At 42.7% G+C, this 20,902-nt stretch overlaps 1 protein-coding gene across 1 annotated transcript; it reads left to right on the top strand.

Moving 5' to 3' along the window:
• The first annotated feature begins 248 nt into the window (after window positions 1–248).
• On the top strand, window positions 249–2,965 carry LOC147432236 (uncharacterized). The gene has a single exon (XM_086491547.1). It carries the CDS (start codon window positions 930–932, stop codon window positions 2,679–2,681), a length of 1,752 nt encoding a protein of 583 aa, XP_086347673.1. The 5' UTR covers window positions 249–929; the 3' UTR covers window positions 2,682–2,965.
• Window positions 2,966–20,902: the final 17,937 nt, after the last annotated feature.

Raw genomic sequence — 20,902 nt, 5'->3', positions numbered from 1 at the left:
CCTTGTGACGGCGGCTACGTCCGGCTCTCTCTGATCTCTCTCTCTCTCTCTCTCACTCTCTCACTCACACACACACACTCATTTTAGTAATCACTCCCTCACACACACGAACACACAAACGTCATACCGTACACCCGCAAGAGGTCCTACTACGTTTTGGGCGATTTGATACGCTGCCCTCCTATTTCTTTGAAGGTCGCCTCCCTCCTCCTCCAATCAAAGCTGCGTGGATTGCAGCTGCTAAATTGTGCTGCTGTGTACGTGTGTATGCAAATGGCAGCCGGGCCGCAGCCCCTTCTTCCTCTCTCTCTTTTCACAGGTACTCTGCTTCGCCTTTTCCTCCAAGTGGCAATCCCCTCCTCATCATTAATAGCATCGCATCGGAGCTTCCACTCCCTGAGCTCCATATCGCTCTGCCAAATTTAGCTGAGGGTGCGCCTTCGCTTATAAATCTCGGCGTCTCTTGATGCGCGCATTTGGGTTCTCGTTTTTTTTTGTTTTATGCGCATTTCTCATCGTGGGTCCTCTCAATTTCTCAAAATTTAGCAGTGGGTCGGTTATTCTTGCATGGGAATGGGTATTGTAGAGACCTCCATGAGCTTCTCAATCATTCCTCATCTTGTCAGTAATTATGCCATGTTAATGGGTGTTTTAGAAACCTCCATGAGCTTATTAATCATTCCCCATCTTGTCAGTAATGCCTTTTCCTCATCTTTAAACACATATTTGCCGATGGGATAATAGACGTACGCTTTAGACGGTTCTTCCTCTGTGACATTAGTAGGCTTTACAGCCTCGGAAGCTTTTCTCCGTTACCACAGATTGATAACTCAAACAAGGAGAGAGCCCAATTATACCATCCATTGATTTTGGTTTTTCTGTCCATTCTCAATCACTGGACAGCTTTCTTTGCCTCCTGACAAGAAGCAATGAGGCCCTCACAGCGCAGATGTAGCTCCGTCAGCGAAGTTTTGGCGAGCTGGGCAGAGCTCAACAAATCTGATGTGGACAACATTGCCCGAACCAGCTCGTCGCACTCTACTCCTCACATGCGAAAGCAAGCGCGACGCTTGTCCACCACCAAAAGCTACAAGAAGGGGTGCATGAAGGGAAAAGGTGGCCCTGAGAATGCATTGTGCAATTTCACAGGAGTGCGGCAGCGCACATGGGGTAAATGGGTTGCCGAGATAAGAGACCCCAAAAAGGGGGCAAGGCTCTGGCTTGGAACTTTTGCAACAGCCGAAGGTGCGGCCCTGGCATATGATGAGGCTGCCAGAGCTTTGTATGGCCCTGATGCTCCTCTCAATTTACCTCACATTAAGAGCCAGTCATCAGCAGCATCGGCATCATCACCCCCTTCTTCATTGCAGGTACTCTCGTCGTCATCGTCGCTATCTGCATCATCATCATCTCCATTGTCATCATCATCAACATCATCATCGTCATCGTCATCATCAGCATCCACATCGAAGGAGCCTCCAGTAATGAAAGTACAGAAGCTGCTGTCAACGAACAGCAATGGGTGTCGTGATAGTTTAAGCACAACTTATGGTGCTGGCTGTGGCAACGTCGAGCTCTGGAGCATTGTCAATTGTAATGTTGCAAATGGGAATGCGAAGGCTAGCAGTACGAACGGTAATGTCAACATGGGTTTCTTTTTCGACAATGCAAGTGCTCATCTCTATGGACTGAGCAACCAGAGTACTTCTGGGACAAGGGCTGGGGTCAATCATAATGGTTGCAGTTTGTTAGTACATGTTCCACAACAGTATGATGATGCTGCCGTCAATTTCATTCAGCGTCCGCCCCAGATGTATGGCAATGCTATCAATCCCCCTTTTATGTCGGCTGCCTCGGCACTAGCCCCACCAATGCTGTTACCGAAACCGCACTTGCAACAAAGTATAATGGATGCTAGGCTATATCTGGATTCATTAGTTCCTTTGCCAAGAGCTGGAGTACCGCTGCCAGCCTTCAGTTCTAATGAGCCGCTCACATCTCTTTCTCCCACTGTTCAAGCTGGCAACATTCCGAAGGTGGAGCAGGATCAAGATCAATTTTCTGTCCGATCAGATTGCGATTCGGTGGGGCTCCATTGCAGCGAGCTCATACCTTCTTTCGTACAGGAGGACTTTGGAACACACCCTAATCCCCACTCTGGAGATACCGCAAGCGTCGAAGAGCTCTCTTTCACCATCAAACAGGAGGAGCCGGAAACCCTGATCATGATCAGTAGTAGCCCCTTGCAGCCTCATGGCGATGTACAAGCGTCATTCAATGCTTCAAATAGTGAAGTACTGGAAGGTGGGGTGTTTAGCAATCCACTGCAAAATGAGAATCCCTTTGCCTTAGGATCAGGGAGTGAAGGAGAATGTACACTGATCTCCAGAGAGTTTTGGGAGAATGTTGCATCCCATGTGATATGGGGTGCCAATGATGACAATGCCGACGTAGTGCAGATGATAAATGATTCTACCACAATGCAGGGAGTCGAGCCGGCGGCGATGGAGGATATGGATCTCATGGACTCGAGCCAGCTTTTCGATGGGGATATGTTGTGGGCGCCGATGCGGGCGGCGACTCACTTGGATTTGCCTTCCTTGGAGACAGAGAGCTTGCATTTTCTGAGTTCTCAGAGAGAAGCATCCAAGCCAAGGCACCTGCAGGCTGCAGCATCGTAGCCAGCTGCAGCTGGGAGGGGAGCGCAAATTTTGTTTTTTGTTTTCTTTACATAGCCACTCATTATACTTTTAGGTCAAGCAAAAACCCATTAAATATGAGGCGTACAATGCGGGATAGTCAAAGATTTTTTTTCTCATTTGGGTTTAATTAGAAGTTTTAAGGTTCCTTAGTTGGGAATCAGTTTTCCATCTATTGGATGATGGTTTAAGGCTTCTAAGGGTCTCCAACTAGTCTACCTTTCAATGTAAATTTTGGTTCCATAGGGCTGTCAATTTTTCAAGGGGAGATCTTTGCCATCTCTGTACTCTATTTATTAATGTCTAGTGTGCTCACAAACGTATAAGGTACCCCTCACACGGAGTACTGAATTTATCCTCTAGTCACAATTAACAAATAAGGCCCCCCCCCCCCCCCCCCTCCCCCTCGTTACTACATGGCACGGCTTTGGTTCAGAGGAGATCTAGGGCCCAAATTTGGGGGCGCGAGGCGGCTTTAATCTCCGCCGTCGAATCACAGAGTGAACTAGAGGTGGGTGAACTGAGGGTGAACTAGGGGCGGGTAAGCTAGGGGTGAACTAGGGGCGCCTAAACTAGGGTATGATCATGTGCCATGCTAACATGGACAGTGACGCGCGCTAGCGTGGTGGTAAGGCATTCGTGTGGCAACCGAGACGTCCCAGGTTCGACCCACACCCCGCGAGGCGGGTGAACTAGGAGTGAACTTGGGGCGCTATTTTCGCCCCGAGTTCACCCCTAGTTCACTACGTGATCAGACGGCCGAGATTAAAGCCGTCTCGCGCCCACAAATTTGGGCCCTAGATCCCCCCTGGCCAAAGCCGTGCCATATAGTGATGAGCCCCCCCCCCCCGCGAGAGAGAGAGAGAGAGAGTATATACTAATAAACTTTATCTAGCATATATGGGTTTGAGTCCCATGGGCCACTACTCTTTCTAGTTATACTTATCCATTGAGTATTCTCAAGGAGATATACTGGTAGGTTTGACAGTGTATTAGGCAGAATCTTCTCGGGTTCTTGAGACAAGCAAGGTACTAAAAATTGTGATGCACAGAAAGGTTCCAAACTCGCATCCTATTGAAGCACATATCAATATGCTAACCAGCTCAGCGCTACAAGCACGCTGTCAACATGGAGATATCCATTATTATTATTATTATTATTGAAATGACGTCTCCTCCCATGTCATCCGTTGCTCCCACCAACTGACAGCGCCACTCTCCGCACTTGGCCTCAACACCACTCTCCTCACCTGGCCTCAGCGCTACTTTCCCCCCTAGCACACGAACAGCGCTTCTTGTCTTCCCCACCTTCATCACTGGCTCATCAGCGTCGTCAAGTCGCTTTTAATTTTGCAAACACCTTCGCAGATTCTCGTTAATGCTTCATTTTTTGGAAATTTTAGCACAGTATGTAGAGGGTAAACAAATCTTAATTGGCCTTCTACAATAAGTCGACGCTCATAAAATTCTTACTCTACTCCAGATCGACATCACCAATGACAAGTTTCAAGAGCTATTTATTGCATGATCTATATACATTCAATCTTTGCGATCTTAGCTCCATTGCTTGTGCGCTTAATTTCCCTCCCTCTAATTACGCTCATCTACTTTATTATCAATTTTCGTGAAATTTCTTTTTGCAAAACATATATGAATCCCTTTAAGAAAATTATAAACAAGGGACCACACAAAATAACACTACAAGAGGTTCTTCACACTTGTGACAGCCTTAGCAACGAAAATACACTGGGATATATTTTCCCCCAAAAAAATATAAGCATCGCTATACACGTCGCTAAGAGACCGTCGCTATTTGCATTGTTATTTGCATCCCTATATGCATCTTTATATAGCGACGCATATAGAGACGCAAATAACGACTCTGCAGTTCTCAATTTAGCGACGCATATAGATATGTTGCAGGTCAAAAAAGAGCGATGTATATAGCAACGCTTGAGAATTAAAAAAATTGGTGTATGCTGTGTCACCCCATCAACCATAAGGAACATAAAGTTTTCAAAATTAAGATGCAAAACTAACAAAAGTATATGGACGAAACTATATTGACAAAAGTAATACACTGATAAAATTATACATATCATAGGCAAAGTCACTTGATTGTTAAGCTTTGACCAAAATGTACTAGTTACAACACAATTGTCATTATTGAAAAAATACATCATTGGCCGATAGTTACAATATTGACGTACATAGGTCATCTCCTAATACATGCTATGAAAAAAAAAACTAGTGGTATCTAGCTACGGCTAGTTAGACGTTGACTAATCTGATGTCTCATCGCCTCCTAGTGGAGTATCTGTCTAATTCTGTAAAAAAAACAATAAGACTTTTTGTAAGTATAAACATATAATTACAAAACAATCTAATTTTTAGCTTATTATTAAAATACAACAAATGTAAGAGTAAAGTTAAATACTAACCAAGCAGGAGCGAGAACTCAGAATGTCCATAAGGGCGTTTAAGACCTTTCTTCTCACATACTCGTGCTCGAATGGAGTGGGGTCACGTCCAATCATTGACCACTGTTCAAATCATACAAAGAAAACCTTATGTTAGAATTTAAAATTACTAATATCCATAACTACCAAATCTAAAGGGCAATGCAAAAACATTTACAAAGTCGGCCTCAAATGACGCCCATCCACCGCTCCCCAAGTGGTGCGAGTTTTCTGTTTCTACTCACGCTCTGGCTGCCTCCTTTTGTTGCTTCCACTTGTTGGGATTCTCACCCTACTCGCTTTGCATTCTTCCAATCTTCTTTGGCCATCCAACCTAGCTTGCTCCACCCATGCTTAATTGCTTTTTGCACTTCAGAGCGCTTGTGCTTGCATTACTCGCACATTCACACCTTCATCAACTCTTTATTCAAGCGCTCATTCCGATTTGACATGGAAAACTCGTCATGCAACATGCTGATAAGTGTGTCTTTTAATTCATTCGATACTTCATTCCAGGTGTTTAGTATATAGTGTCAAAACACCAAGAGCTACCTCTATGACATACCACCAGTTTGGTGCACACTTTGTAGGATGGAATACCACTTGCAAGAGCCACATAACTTACATGAGTGCTTTTATACCACCAGTTCTCTAAAGTTGGATGTTTAATATTTACAGACTTACTTTTTTGCAATACTCGGGTAGTACAAATGTAGTGGAAAAATGGCCTATGTACTTTGAGAGTAGCAGAATTAGGAAACTTAGAAAAAGCATTTTTGTGAGATTACTTTGAGAGCATAGAAGCTTAATTGATGGTAGCAAAATAAACATAGTACTTAGTTAACTCGGCATGAACGATACTTTTGCAAGAGAGAGTTTAGAGAACATGACAACAGTTCAGGACGGGATTTATGTGGAGCCAGTCCCCCCTCCAATAGGCATTTGTATTATATATTCTCCCATCAAGAGAGACTTGGTACAATGAGGGTACAATACAATCTTTGTGTTCCTTATGACCTAGGTGATGCAATAAAGATGGAAAGCTTTATGCATCACGAGTATAGCATAAACATTACAAAAAGCATTAACTATCCCAAGCCTCATTCCCAATGTCTCAAACACCTTCGAAGGTGGAGAGAGCTAGCGGGGAATGAGGGTAGGGAAGAGGAAGAAGAAACATTCCATAGGAGAAAGAAGTAGTTCCTTACTTATGATCACTCTTCTTGCTAGCATACATAGCAGCATAGTAATGAAGATGGAGAAGATGTCAAGATTAAGCATTGAAGCATGGCTCTTGGTTGGATTTGCATTCCATAGCCAAGAGTGTTGGTGTAGACTTTTAACTTCTCTACTAGCATGGAGAAGGAGATGGAGCTATTACACTTTGCACTTTGAAGGAGTACGAGCGGAAGTGCGACGCGAGAGAGAGTGCGAGAAGAAGAGCACGACGATATGGTGAACTCGCTCTACTATAATGTGTAGAGCATAGTGAGTTCTTATTAGGTTTTTACAAAAGAACATGCGTACATACCTGGCGGCCCGCCCACTTACCTGGGCGACCACATTGGGCTTTATACCCCAACAACCTCCCACTTAAAGTCCAATGTGGTACTTTAAGTGTGAGAGAAGCTACTATACAAGCTAATATACAAGAGATGTAGAGAAGTGATGTACTACCCTACACCTAACTGCTTGTGAAAATGCGCAAAGCTCTCTGAGGGAAGTCCTTTTGTAAGTAGATCAGCAGGATTTTCTGTGGTGTGGACTTTGACAAGCTGAAGTTGCTTATCCTCGAGCATTTCCCTGATGAAATGATACTTCACATCCACATGCTTTGTCTTTGAGTGATAAACTGGATTGCGAGCCAATTGTATAGCACTTTGACTATCACAATATAGCACAGGCATCTCTTCTTTGATTCCCAAATCTGTAACTAGTCGATTAAGCCAAATTGATTCTTTGCATGCCTCTGATGCTGCAACATATTCAGCCTCTGTAGTAGACTGAGTAACACAATCTTGTAATCTAGAACGCCATGATACTGCTCCACCAGCCAATGTAAAGACATACCCTGACGTAGACCTTCGGTTGTCTAAGTCACCTGCATAATCTGAGTCTGTAAAACCCTTTACACTTAGCTCCTGACTCCCATAGCATATACGCATACTCTTTGTAGCTTTCAGGTATCTCAATATTCCTTTCACTGCCTCCCAATGTTTCTTGCCTGGGTTTGACATGTATCGACTTACTACTCCCACTGCAAATGCAATGTCTGGGCGAGTAGCAATCATTGCATACATCAAACTACCCACTGCAGACGCATATGGAATCTTATCCATTTCAGCCTGTTCTTCCTTAGACACAGGACAATCTTGTTTGCTAAGTTTCACATATGGTGGCAATGGAACACTCAATGCCTTTCCCTTCTCCATATTGAAACGTTGCAAAACCTTGTCAATATACTCTGTTTGAGATAACCAAATCAACTTCTTTGATCTGTCTCTCTCAATGCGCATACCAAGTATATGACTTGCCTCACCCATGTCTTTCATGTCAAACGATTTTTCCATCTTTGACTTCAAAGCTGAAATTTCTTCCAAGTGCTTGCCAACAATCAACATGTCATCCACATACAAAATAAGGATCACCCAACTGCCATCCTTAGCCTTCTTTGTATATAGACAGTGATCGAACTCACTACGTTTGTAGCCTTGAGAAAGCATAAACTTGTGGAATTTATGGTACCATGCCCTCGGTGATTGTTTTAAGCCATAAAGACTCTTTAACAGCTGGCATACCCAATCTTCCTTGCCTTTCTCAAAAAACCCTTCTGGCTGCTACATGTAAATTTCCACATCTAAATCACCATGCAAGAACGTTGTCTTGACATCCATTTGGTGCAACACCAAATCTAATATGGCAACCAATGCAAGAAAGCATCTCAATGTAGTCATCTTGACCACCGGAGAGAAGACTTCATCAAAGTCAATGCCTTGTTCTTGCTTAAAGCCCTTGGCAACAAGCCTTGCTTTGTACTTTGGCTGACTATCATGAGCGGTGATCTTATACCTATAAACCCATTTACAAGGTAGAGCCTTTTTGCCCCGTAGTAATTTAACTAGCTTCCATGTCTGGTTTTTATGCAGAGCTGTCATCTCTGACTGCATGGCCAATTGCCAATTCCCGGAGTCCTTCATTTGCACTGCTTCCTTGTAACATGAAGGCTCATTGCAATCAGTCAACATGACATAGTTCATACATGGAACAAACCTATCAGGAGGTCGCGTGACACGTCCAGATCTATGCACAATAGGTGGCTCATGCTCAGCCACAACCTGTGGTTCCACTCTATCCTGCCCTTGCTCCTCTTGAGCCCTGACATTATGTCTTGCATGTGCAGGTCCATCTTCTTGGAAGACAACTCTTCTAATCTCCTCAACCCTCTCTGGTTTAGAATGATATTTGGATTCATTAAAGTGAACATCATTGCTGCGGACAACCTTTCTGGATTCGGGATCCCAAAGTTTGTACCCCATCTCACCAGAATTACCATAGCCTAGAAAGATGCACTTTCTACTCTTTGGCTCAAGTTTGTTCCTAAATTCCTTTGGAACGTGAGTATATGCCTCACAGCCAAAGACTCTGAGATGCTTGTATGAGGGCATTTTGCCTGACCATACCATCTCTGGCACTGAATCCTTCTGCAAAACCTTGCTAGGAGATCTATTTACAAGATGAACAGATACAGCTTCAGCCCAAAACCCATTTGGCATCTGTGCATTAGACAACATACTTCTGACCTTCTCTTGTATGGTCCTATTCATCCTCTCAGCAACACCATTTTGAGGAGGATTGTAAGGAGCAGTAAGTTCACGTTTTATACCTTTTGACTCACAAAAGTCCTGAAAGGCCTTTGAAACATACACTCCACCATTGTCAGTGCGTAAGCATTTAAGCTTCTTGCCACTCTGATTCTCTACAAGTGTCACAAACGTTTTGAAAACACTAAACGCTTCATCCTTGTGCTTGAGAAAGTAAACCCATACTTTCCTCGAGTAATCATCTATAAATGTCATAAAGTAAGAAGATCCCCCTAGAGATAGGTTAGGCATAGGTCCACACAAATCACTATGAACAAGTGCCAACTGTGTATCTTCCACATGTTCTGTCCAAAAGTGGTGACGTAGCCAGCATCATCAAATAAACCTGTGCTGATCAAGCTCTTTGTAATTACGGGAACATGTCTCACATTCTTCAGCGTGAAAGAAGAGCCATTCTGAAACTTCAATTGAACATCTCCAACGCCTAAGATCTCACATGTCTGCCCATTTCCTAGCCGAACATGATCTTTAGTGGTCACATAAGAGGTAAACCACTCCTTGTTTGGAGACACATGAAGTGATGCCCCTGAGTCTATAATCCAGTCACTCAGTGCATTTCCATCAGATGCTGTAAGAAGAGCTGAGTCCATTGTATTCTTCAAGAAGTAGATGTCTCCTGACACTAGACTGTCATCCTCTGCAACAGTGTTTGTCACATTTATTTCTTGAATCTTCACTGAGGACTTGTTCTTCTCACTATGGTGATCTTCAGCTTTCTCTTTGCCTTTTTCTGCTTTCCATTCTCTGCAGTCTCTTTTCATGTGACCCTTCTTGCCACAATGGTAGCATTCTATGTCACTCTTGCCTTTAGCACTACGGGACTTGCTACGAGACTGATTCCTCTTTCCACCTTTGTACTTTTCTTTGGTCCTTCCCTTGACAACTAAGGTTGTTCCTTTGCCTTTGTCCATTGTCTTTCTATTGGTTTCTTCAGTAAGCAGACTTCCTTTTACACCTGCTATGTTCAAACCATCTGGAGGTGCAGAATTACTCAAAGCTGTGTGAAAAGTGTCCCAACTTTCCGGCAATGTGATCAACAGGAACATAGCTCTAACAGGTTCATCAAACTTGACACCTTGAGCTGACAACTGACTATAGATTGTGTTGAATTCATTCAGATGATTGGACATAGGTGTCCCTTCTTTCATCTTCAAGTCAACAAGCTTCTTAAGCCAGTATACCTGTGAAGCTGCACTCTGCTTCTCATAAAGATCACTCAGCTTTAACCATGCTTGATAAGCCGACATCTCGTCTGCTACATTGAAGTAAACGCTTTTTGCCAAAGTCAGCATAATGATAGAAAGTGCCAATTCATCCATTTTGCTCCATTCATCTTCGTCCATATCTTCTGGTTTTATCCCCTTGAGCTTTATAGGTTTTATCAGCTTCTTTTGTACCAACACGTGCCAAATCTGCTTCTTCCACAATGGGAAATTGGTTCCATCCAGCTTCTTGATATTGTAAAGAGCAGTGTCCTGTGATCCAGCCATAGCTACGCTTCACAGTAGTTTACTTTTCTGGGAAAAATTCGGCAGAGTTTCCCCTGTAAACTGACCTCTGAACCAATATCAACCTGATGAACTAGTGGATGTCGCCTACAGTCTGTGTGTAGATGCGCTCGTGTCGTATGTGACATGCCTCCAAGAACTGTGAGCCGTCCTTCGATGTGTAGACAGCCACAAATCAACACTCTGAGAGTGTCGATATCGTCAGCACCTGCAGTCGTAGGCCGAAAACCCCAAATTTGCAAAGTCGGATATGCACCCGTCGAGACCACGTAGTCGAAAATGGCCTGCGCAGACCTTTGTCGAAGCCGAACGGTGGCCGAGATGACCTCGGAATGAAATTCTGAGAACACCAAGCCCTTCGAGCTTTCCCACAGGATTTGAGGCAGTGTCTTCGCCTGTCGAATTTCAATCCAATTTGAACTGGTGACTCTAGCCTCCTGCAGTGCTGCCCCGAGCCTCGATTTGAGCTCTGATACCAGTTGAAGGAGTACGAGCGGAAGTGCGATGCGAGAGAGAGTGCGAGAAGAAGAGCACGACGATATGGTGAACTTGCTCTACTATAATGTGTAGAGCATAGTGAGATCTTATTAGGTTTTTACAAAAGTACATGTGTACATACCTGGCGGCCCACCCACTTACCTGGGCGACCACATTGGGCTTTATACCCCAATACACTTCACACCATGAGAGTGTGTGTGAGTGTGTGTGGGATAGTACACCCCCCAAGCTAGCCCCCTTCTTGCTTTGGTTGACCCCCCCTTGTAGCTCAAGATTGAAGCTCATTGGACCCCTGCAAGACTGGCCAATCACATGCAAGATGCAGCATTACAAGCAACAAGGGTAGTCTTGGGACAAGTGTCCCCCTTTCCCCTTTGAGAGAGAGGACTTGATATATGCAAAAATAATTAGTTAGATCTACTAAATTATCATTGGACCCCTTGGGAGGCTAACCAATAGGCTTTAGGCACACCATATGGGCAACATGAGGAGGAACTTGACAAGTGTCCTATATGTTTTGTTTGTACCAAGCTTGCCTTGTGTGAGGGTGTGTGTGTGTGTGCTCTCTCTAGCCCCCTCTTGTAGGGCTCGCCCCCTCCTTGTAGGGATAGTTGTTGACTTTGTGGAACACCTTATCCTCAAGCACCTTAGTTAGCAAGCATGACAAAGCACCTCAAGCTTGGGTAATGTTCCCACAACCATCTCAAGCTCCCTAGTCGGCAATCATGACAAGCACCTCAAGAGCCTTAGTCAGCAAGCACCTCAAGCACCTTAGTCATCAACCACGAAAAGCACCTCAAGCGTGAGCCAGGTTCCCACCTTAAGCTTATCCCTAGATTACCTAAGATCAAAGGACTTTTAACACTAACCTTTGGAGGTCTTTAATGAAGCTAACCCTAAGGTTTTTAAGCTCCAGTAGCGAACCTTGCTCTGTGACCGATCATCTCTCATTTGGATCCCTTTACCATTGGCCCCGTGTCGAGATAGACCCAAAAGCACACGTCTATATTCTAACCCTTGTTCTCATCTATTATCCCATATAAATGATCAGTTTAATATGAGAAAATCATTTGGGTCCGTTAGATATTAGATTTTTATGACATTACCTCTCTCTTGAAATCATAGTCTTCCTCGACCTATGAGGTAGAAGAGATAAAGCCTTAGTCATTAGTCAAGTTTTATTAGCGGATAGAGGATCCCTTTTTACCCTACGATATTTTTCTAAGATGGATGATTAATACATTTGGTTCTTGGGAGACATAGCTGCCGCAAGCATGTCTGATCATTAGTCCATTTCATTAGAGTGACAAATTCTACTTGGTGTTTGAGAGACGTCATCATCACAAACATGATTCTAAGTGTGCATAATATTTAAATTTGTGCACAATAAAAATAAAACTAGTATTATAAGACAAAAACATTGGTTACTTAAAAGAAATTTGTACATTTGTTTACTCTAATCTGGCATTGTAAGCATTAACAAGATTCATACTATCCTTAAGATGTATTCCTTGCATCCATATAGAATCTTCAAAAGGATAAATTTTGAACTTAATAATATACTGTCGGATAATCTTACCATGTTGTATTACCTTGTCTTCATGCCGAAGGATAGCTTCTAGTTGTAGCACCTCTTCTTGGTCTTCGATTTCAGGAGGGTCTTCAATAATTGGTTCACTTGGTGGCTCTCCTTTGTAGGGCTTAAATAGACTCACATGAAAAGCATTGTGTATGAGCTAATGGTTGGGCAACTTGAGTTGATAAGCCATCTCATTGATAGGCTTCAAGATTTGGAAAGGACCATAGTATCTTTTTGCTAGCTTAGCATAATACTTTTGATGTCCCGTGGGATTTTTGCATGTTGTTTACCTCAATCGAGCCTTGGGAAACTTAAATTAGACCCAATCATTTTCTTTGAACGTTAAGGCCCTTTTGTGCTTGTCAACAACAACTTTTTGCCTTTGTTGAGAGGTGGATATAGCCTCCTCAATCTTTTAAAAGATTCCTGTAGGTCACGGCTATACTCATCGGCATCGAAGATCGTCCCATGTATATTGAGTAGCAAGGGACTTTTAGGTCTTCCCTCAATGATTTTGAAAGGTGCTTTTCCCGTAGAAGTATATACAGTATTATTGTATGCAAACTCTATAAGAGGTAAGCACTTTTTCCATTGTGAGCATTGATCTACTTCAGTAACATAAGTCTTTAGTAGATCGAGTATCGTAAGATTGAATATCTCACTTTGGCCATCCGTTTGTGGGTGATAGGCCGAAGAGAAATTCAATCTTGTTTCTAGATTTTTAAAGAGACCTTTCCAAAAATTAATGGTCATTAGAGGATCTCTATCTGACACTATAGATGTTGGAAATCCATGGTGTTTGAAAATCTGTGATATGAAGAGAGTTGCCATTTGGTGTTCCTTAATAGTCCTTTTGATAGGAATCAAGTATGCGTACTTGCTAAACCTATCGACTATTGTCCATGTTTCCGTATTCCCATGGATAGACTTGGGTAATCCAAAGATGAAATCCATGGATATACTCTCCCATGGTGAATTTGGAATAGGAAATGGCTGGAGTAATTCAGGTTGCTTCCCTCTATCATACTTGGTCTTTTGGCATACTACACATTTTGAAACATACTCTTGTATGTCCACATTCATGGTAGGCCAATAGAAGTAAGTTTCTACTCCTCGGAGAGTAGGTTGAATGCCTCTATGCCCCGCATAGGAAGGAGCATGGGATTCATACATGACTGTCTCACGAAGGGAGTGGGTAACACATAGCCTATTGCCATGGAGAAGGTAACCACATCCTGCAAGGTGAATGGTTCCTCGTTCTTCCCTAAAGCAAGGGCTGACATTATGTCTCTAAAGTCAGGGTCAATCGCATACCCACCTATCATAGAAGATAGATCATTGTGAGTTGCTATAGACACCGCATTAACTTTTCATCGTCGTAAAAGTGCATCAGCCACTTAATTGTGCTTACCATCAATGTGAGCAATATGAAAATTAAATTTCAAAAGAAAAATTTTCCACCTCATTTGTTTGTCGGAAAGTTTGGTTTTTGTCATGAAGTACTTGAGACTTTAATGGTATGTTCATAAATTGAATGGAGGCCCCAATAAATAGTGCTTCCTTGTGTCTAGGGTATGTAGAACATCTAAAATCTCTTTTTCATAAATGCCTAAGACCCATTCACTACAACATAACCCAAAGTTATCGACACCCTATATATCAACGTCTGTACCTTTCCACGTCCATATCGACGTTCTTACACTCCGTCGATATGCGAATCGATATCTACGTCAATATGGACGTGGAAATACGCATAGAAAGGTAAAATTTTCTACGCGTATATCGACGCGCTTATCGACGAACATATCGACGCTAAAAAATTTGGGGAAAAAAAAGGCAAACCCGCGTGCAGGGGCCATTTTCGCCCTCAACGCGTACGTTCTCAGATCTTGTCCGAAGCCTGCGCAGCAGGTATTATGGCACTCTCCCCCCCCCCCCCCCCCCCCCCCCCCCCCCCCCCAACCTCTCTCTCTCTCTCTCTCTCCACATCGTGTGTGTGTGTACGAAAGAGAGAGAGAGAGAGAGAGAGAGAGAGAGAGAGAGAGAGAGAGAGAGAGAGAGAGAGAGAGAGAGTGGTGTGTGTGTGTGTGTGTGTGTGTGTTGTGTGTAGGAAAGAAAGAGATAGAGTGGTGTGTGTGTGTGTGTGTGTGTTTGTGTAGGAAACAGAGAGAGAGAGAGAGAGAGAGAGAGGTGTGTGTGTGTGTAGGAAAGAGAGAGAGAGAGAGAGAGAGAGAGAGAGAGAGAGAGAGAGAGAGAAGTGTGTGTGCGTGTAGGAAATTAAAGAGAGAGATAGAGAGAGAAAAATGTGCGTAGGAAATTAAAACTAGAGAGAGAAAGAGAGAGTTATGGTTTACGTAAAAAAATAAAATTAAAGAAAGAAATGAAATGAAATGTTATATTAACTCTTCAAAAGGCCAAAGTGACCTATGAGACTAGAAAGTTACAATGTGGTAGATCTGATACAAAGTCAGAATAACAAGATGACAAAATAAAATATTATGGAATCCTAAACTGCTGGGTGTGGACTAACCAGCTAAAACAGCTAGCTGGGATAGGTAGATCATAGGAGATCCAGCATCTGTCGCTCCTGGCTGGCGGACCTCATCAATCTCCTCCATGGTCAGTAGTCTAACCAGGCGTTGTGCATGTCGAGCCAAAGTGACCTGGATCGTTTGATGCAGCCTCTGTCGATGTTGTGTAGTCTGGCCTCCGCAGTCGTGGGCGTCTGGATCTCTCTAGCTCAGTCGCTCGTTTGATTAGTACGTAGAGAGGGAATTAGACAGCGAGAGAGAGAGAGAGAGATAAAGAGAGTGATATTTATATATATATATATTATATAATATATATATATATATATATATATAGAGAGAGAGAGAGAGAGAGAGAGAGAGAGAGAGAGAGAGAGAGAGAAAGATAGGGAATAGAGAGAGAGAGAGAGAGAAAGAGAGTGATATATATATATATATATATATAGAGAGAGAGAGAGAGAGAGAGAGAGAGAGAAAGAGAGTGATATATATATATATATATATATAGAGAGAGAGAGAGAGAGAGAGAGAGAGAGAGAGAGAGAGATAGGGAATAGAGAGATCTGGAGAGAGAGAGAGAGAGAGAGAGAGAGAGAGAGAGAGAGAGAGAGAGAGAGAGAGAGAGATAGGGAATAGAGAGATCTGGAGAGAGAGAGAGAGAGAGAGAGAGAGAGAGAGAGAAAGAGAGTGATATATATATATATATAGAGAGAGAGAGAGAGAGAGAAGTGGAGAGCGAGACAGAGAGAGAGATAGGGAAATAGGAAAATAGAGAGTGAACGAGAATAGCGAGAGCGAGAGAGAGAGAGAGAGAGAGAGAGAGAGAGAGAGAGAGAGAGAGAGAGAGAGAGAGAGAGAGAGAGAGAGAGAATGAGAGATAGGGTACGTAGACACACACAGAGAGAGAGAAATAAAGAGATAGAGAGTGATATATATATATATATATATATATATAGAGAGAGAGAGAGAGAGAGAGAGAGAGAATTAACTAGAGATAGCTACAGAGATAGAGAGAGAGAGAGAGAGAGAGAGAGAGAGAGAGAGAGAGAGAGAGAGAGAGAGATAGATAGTAGATAGAGAAAGAGAGAGATAGGTTGGCTGACCAATTGCATGTGTGAAAAGGACAAAAACTCTCTCTATCTCTCTCTCTCTCCCTCTAGAAGAAACTATGGAACTAAAAGAGGCAAAGGGGTTTTGCCCGCTACATGCATTGCCACGTACACCTAGGAGTGCACGTATGTGTCTACCCATATAGGATTTGACCAATAAAGACGAGATTTTGACCCGGTGGTCCTGATCTCCATACACCTCTGGACCGAGGTGTACGGAGATTGGGCAAGACTAGAGAATGCGAGGTAGTTTACATTGTGAGGAGTATATATATTAAAACAACATTCATAATCATTGTAGATGGCAACGTTATCAACTAACATGGAGGAAAAGATTGCATGCTCGTGCACGCTGTGCAAGTATCAAATCCTGCGCAAGCGTAGGATATGTAATGAGCATGTGCACAAGTACGGAGAGTTTGCTAAAGAAACCGTACAGAATCTACGATACGACTCCTACGGAACGGGCATTGATTTTTGTGACATAGCACCTACATTTGAGAGAGAGAGAGAAAAAGGATTATGCTTGATGGTCCGACCAATACAGAGCCAAGGATGGAAGCAGAAAAGGACTTACAAACAGAAGACGACGGCATGGAGGAGATTTTGGATGTCTTCTTCTAGACAAGCGAGGAGAACGCTAACGAAGCAGCACCAAAAGCCGTGCGCCTATCTCCTGAAGACATGTTGAGGAAGTTGCATTAGGAAATTTCGGAGGTCATTTGGAGGGCCTTCTAAGAAATGTATTTTTTGCACTCTCTCTCTAGAAAAAATGGCAAATAATAGAGGTGGGTCTTTCATGGTAAAAGTTCAAAAAGTGTACTTTAAGTAGATTCCTTACTCTTCTGAACATTCGTTCGTAATGATTGATGGATAATGTTCTTTTCAGTTGCATTGAATGAACCTCGTCAATATGGAGGGAATGAGGCTAACATGGAGGGACGAAGGAGCAGCCGCTATTCACTTTCCATTAAACCTGCACATTTGGCTAATGGCGCACTCCTCAAATGGCACAAATGTTATGCAGAAACGAGCCAAATATCACCTTCACATTGATTTGGACAATGAGTACCGACCATTGATTAAGCGTAGTAAAACAAACACGCATATACTTCCCGCTTCCATAGACACGCTCAAAGCTCAGGGAGCTAAATACATAGATATCTGGACGAGAGGCTCTCTCTACCCTAAGAATCCAATGACTAATGCGTCTCCATCGTTTGTTAATCCTACAAGCTTATTGACCTTTGCTGGTGATGGAGAAAAGGGCCTTTTGGGTTATTGTAAATCTCTTACAAGAGAAGCTGAAACTTATAAGGGCATTCTCCAAGCTCAACAATGTGAGATTTTTCGTCTTTCACATTTACATTCTACAAATCAGGTTACCATTTTGCAACACAAAACAGAGGTATAGGAACTCAAAGGAAAGGTACGAAGTTGTCAAATGAAGGACACCATCTTGGGTGGTCGTATCCGAAAGAAGAAATTGCGCAATCTTGAAACATTGCAAGTTGCATCCGGAGGTCTCAAAAAAAGAATCCGAGCATTAAGGTGATGCTTCTTGGTTGGCTACATTGTCTTAGTTAAGTAATCTTTTTGTTTTCTCTTGTTATGCATTGTTTTCATGTGCCTAAATAGTGTTAGTGAAGTAAAGTTTCTGTTATTTACTTATGCATTGTCTTCATGTAGAGATTCAATCTATCCTGACAAGGAAAAAATTGACCCCAAAGCCAATATAGGAAAGAGATTGAAGCCACTTATAAGTAGAATCCTGGCAGCAGATATAGTACATGACAAGAAGTTTAAGGTCCTACAACAAAATGTAGTGGACCGCTTTATTTCAGAGAACTCAGTTCCTGCAAAAGAGATACAAGGCACACTTGATTCACTTGGTGTAAGCAAAAGAGGATATTCGGCTATACAAAAATCTGCCTCATCCATCTTTGTTAAGAAGGGTATAAAATCCAAACTTTTACCATCAGCCTCAAGTGTTTGGAAAGAGAGGCTTCAGCTTAACGAGGCACAGGGAGACTATCTTGGATAGCCCTTTCATATTAAAGCAACTTACAGTGGCCATGGAGCAAACATGGCATATGATGAGTTCAATAATATTTTTATGGACCTGCAGATGTTTCAGAAGAGAATGGTGGAGTTTTACAACATCACATTTGAAGAGTCACGAGGGGTATTACATTTTGTGTTAAAACTGGATAAGTGTGAGCTTGTTAAAGAGAAAAAGCTAGAGCGTGTTACTATCACTTTAATGAATAGAGCCCTCTCAAAGTGTCCCAGTGATGATCCTTTGTATTTTAGTGTTCAATCAGAATCTAACATATGGTGGCTTGGTGCGTTTGAGGTAAGCGAGATTCTCAGGTAAGCTCAAATGTTCACATCTACTTAAGTCTCATTTATTTTGTGTTGCAGGTAAAGAAAGAAGATCATGAGATTCTATATTGGGTGTTCCATCGAACTAATATTCCGGAGGTGATTGGTCGATAGACTAACGAGGGAGAGGTACTACGTCTAGATGGAAGGGGAGACTTTCAAGTTCAGTGGCATCTTGCAGGTGACCTCAAAACATTAAAGTGCATGTATAATTGTGGAATGGGTGCAATGGCAACGTCACCGTGTTTGTCCTGCATGGAGCCTGCAAAGGTCATGGACCCAAAGTGGTGGAGAAAAGCTCCGACACGTCACATTGAGGACCCTAATTTTCGACCGGTTTTGAAAATACCACTTGTGAATGTCCACATATGTACAATGCATGCCCTTTGTAGAATTGTGGAGAAATTGGTCTACTTATATATCGGGTTTGCTTGGAAAATTAAAAACTCAGCAGAGCAACAAGTAGCCATGCAGTGCTTAGAATTGGTACTGTCGGATATGGGGCTTCATGGTGGCAATGTGAAAATCCAGCGGGATGAAAAGAGATCAACTGTTGAGAAGGTTGTCCCATGCAAACCATCCATCGGTGGGGTGAAGTCACGGAGGTTTTTATCTAAACCCCAAGGTATACGAGATCCGAAGCTAACAAAACATGGAGAAATATATAACAAATCTTATGTTAGCAAGGTAGAGTATCAGAGCTGGAAAAAGCTACATATTGCAGTCAAAGACCAAGAACCAACTACTCGTAACGCGAAGGCTGAGGTTTGGCGATCAATAGACATCCTATTTTTGATGTGCGACAAAGATGACTGGTCACAAGGTGATATGAACAAGTTCAAGGAGAATCTCAACCTTCTCAAAAAATCATTCAAGACAGCATGGACAGACACCCAGATTACTCACTACATGGTATTATCATGTATTTGATTCTCTTTTATGTGCAACTATGTGAGTGTAAAACATTCTAACTAATCTGTTTTCATATCCAACACATCATCTTCAATCATTTACCATGTTTTATACAAAAGTATGGGAACCTAGCAATATGGAATACCCAAGGGATGGAAACGTCTCATTACATGGCGAGAAATGCTTATTTCAGGCACACACGACATGGTGGCTCTTGAATCAAGGCTAAAAGTTTGAGAGAACTATTTGAATGGTTCTATCGTAGAATCATTCATCGAATGCAGGCAAAAGAAGTCTTGGCCTCTTCAGCAACAGCACAAGCCATCAGACATTTACAACAACAAAAAGTTAAAAGATCAATGGCATACAACAACTCCGGTGCTCGTGAAAGTCAACGAAGGTGGAGAGAGACAATGGTGTATGTGAACCACAAGTGGAGAAAGATACTCTGAGTGAATGACATTGTACAAAATTTCTGTAATACATGATCTTATACAATTGCTACTTGAAGTGTATCAAGATTTTGAAGGTTCAATTTTGTTTTTTGGCACATCACCCTTGTAAAGGATCATGAGATGTTTGCCATACTCTAAAAGTTCATCTGGGTTTTGTCTACCAAGAGCTAGTGCCATTGCTGTGTAATTGTAGTAATACATTGTCCGACCACCTGTATAGCCTGGGCAGTAACCAAAACAATCTCTAGCAAACACTTTGTCCACAAGAATGACTTTATTTGCACTTTTGGGCAGCACAGGTCCACCCAAGAAGCGTGGTAGTGTCTTTAATGTGTAAGTTGCTATTGAACCCTCTTGTGACATGGAATTGTGAAAAACTACTATCGGCGACTCGCAAAGCTTTGAAAGGTACTGCGTTAGGGCCGCATCCCTTCCACGATACTCTCGAGTCCGCCGCCGAAGGAAGTCATCCTTGTCAGCAATCCAAGACTGCACATATCATGTCTGAGTAAGTGACACACAAAGAGAGAGAGAGAGAGAGAGAGAGAGAGAGAGAGAGAGAGAGAGAGAGAGAGAGAGAGAGAGAGAGTTACCATGAAGCTCTCATCCTGCAGAAAGAGGTTTTCTTGCCACAGGTCTACAGATGTATTTGACCACTGACCTGAATGGTTAAACCAATCCTCCACTTCTTTGTTACTTGTTGATGGTCTTAGGCTTTGTCTTATTGCTTGGAAGGTGGCTTCATCAGGTAGTGTCTCCTTGTATTTTTCACCTTTCTCAAAGCATCTTTGGAGGCACTCCATTGGATTGCTGGATGTTTCCATTGCCTCATCATCACTACTATCCTTTGAAACAAATCCACTCCTCTCCTCTTGGACTCTGGAAATGA

This window comes from Adiantum capillus-veneris, chromosome 20, assembly GCF_014529385.1.
Source record: "Adiantum capillus-veneris isolate H3 chromosome 20, ASM1452938v2, whole genome shotgun sequence".
NCBI lineage: Eukaryota > Viridiplantae > Streptophyta > Polypodiopsida > Polypodiales > Pteridaceae > Adiantum > Adiantum capillus-veneris.
This window is presented reverse-complemented; position numbering and strand designations above follow the sequence as displayed.

What these genes read in the sequence shown, in the direction of transcription:
- LOC147432236 (XM_086491547.1), top strand. Translation starts at nt 930, where the DNA reads ATGAGGCCCTCACAGCGCAGATGTAGCTCCGTCAGCGAAGTTTTGGCG.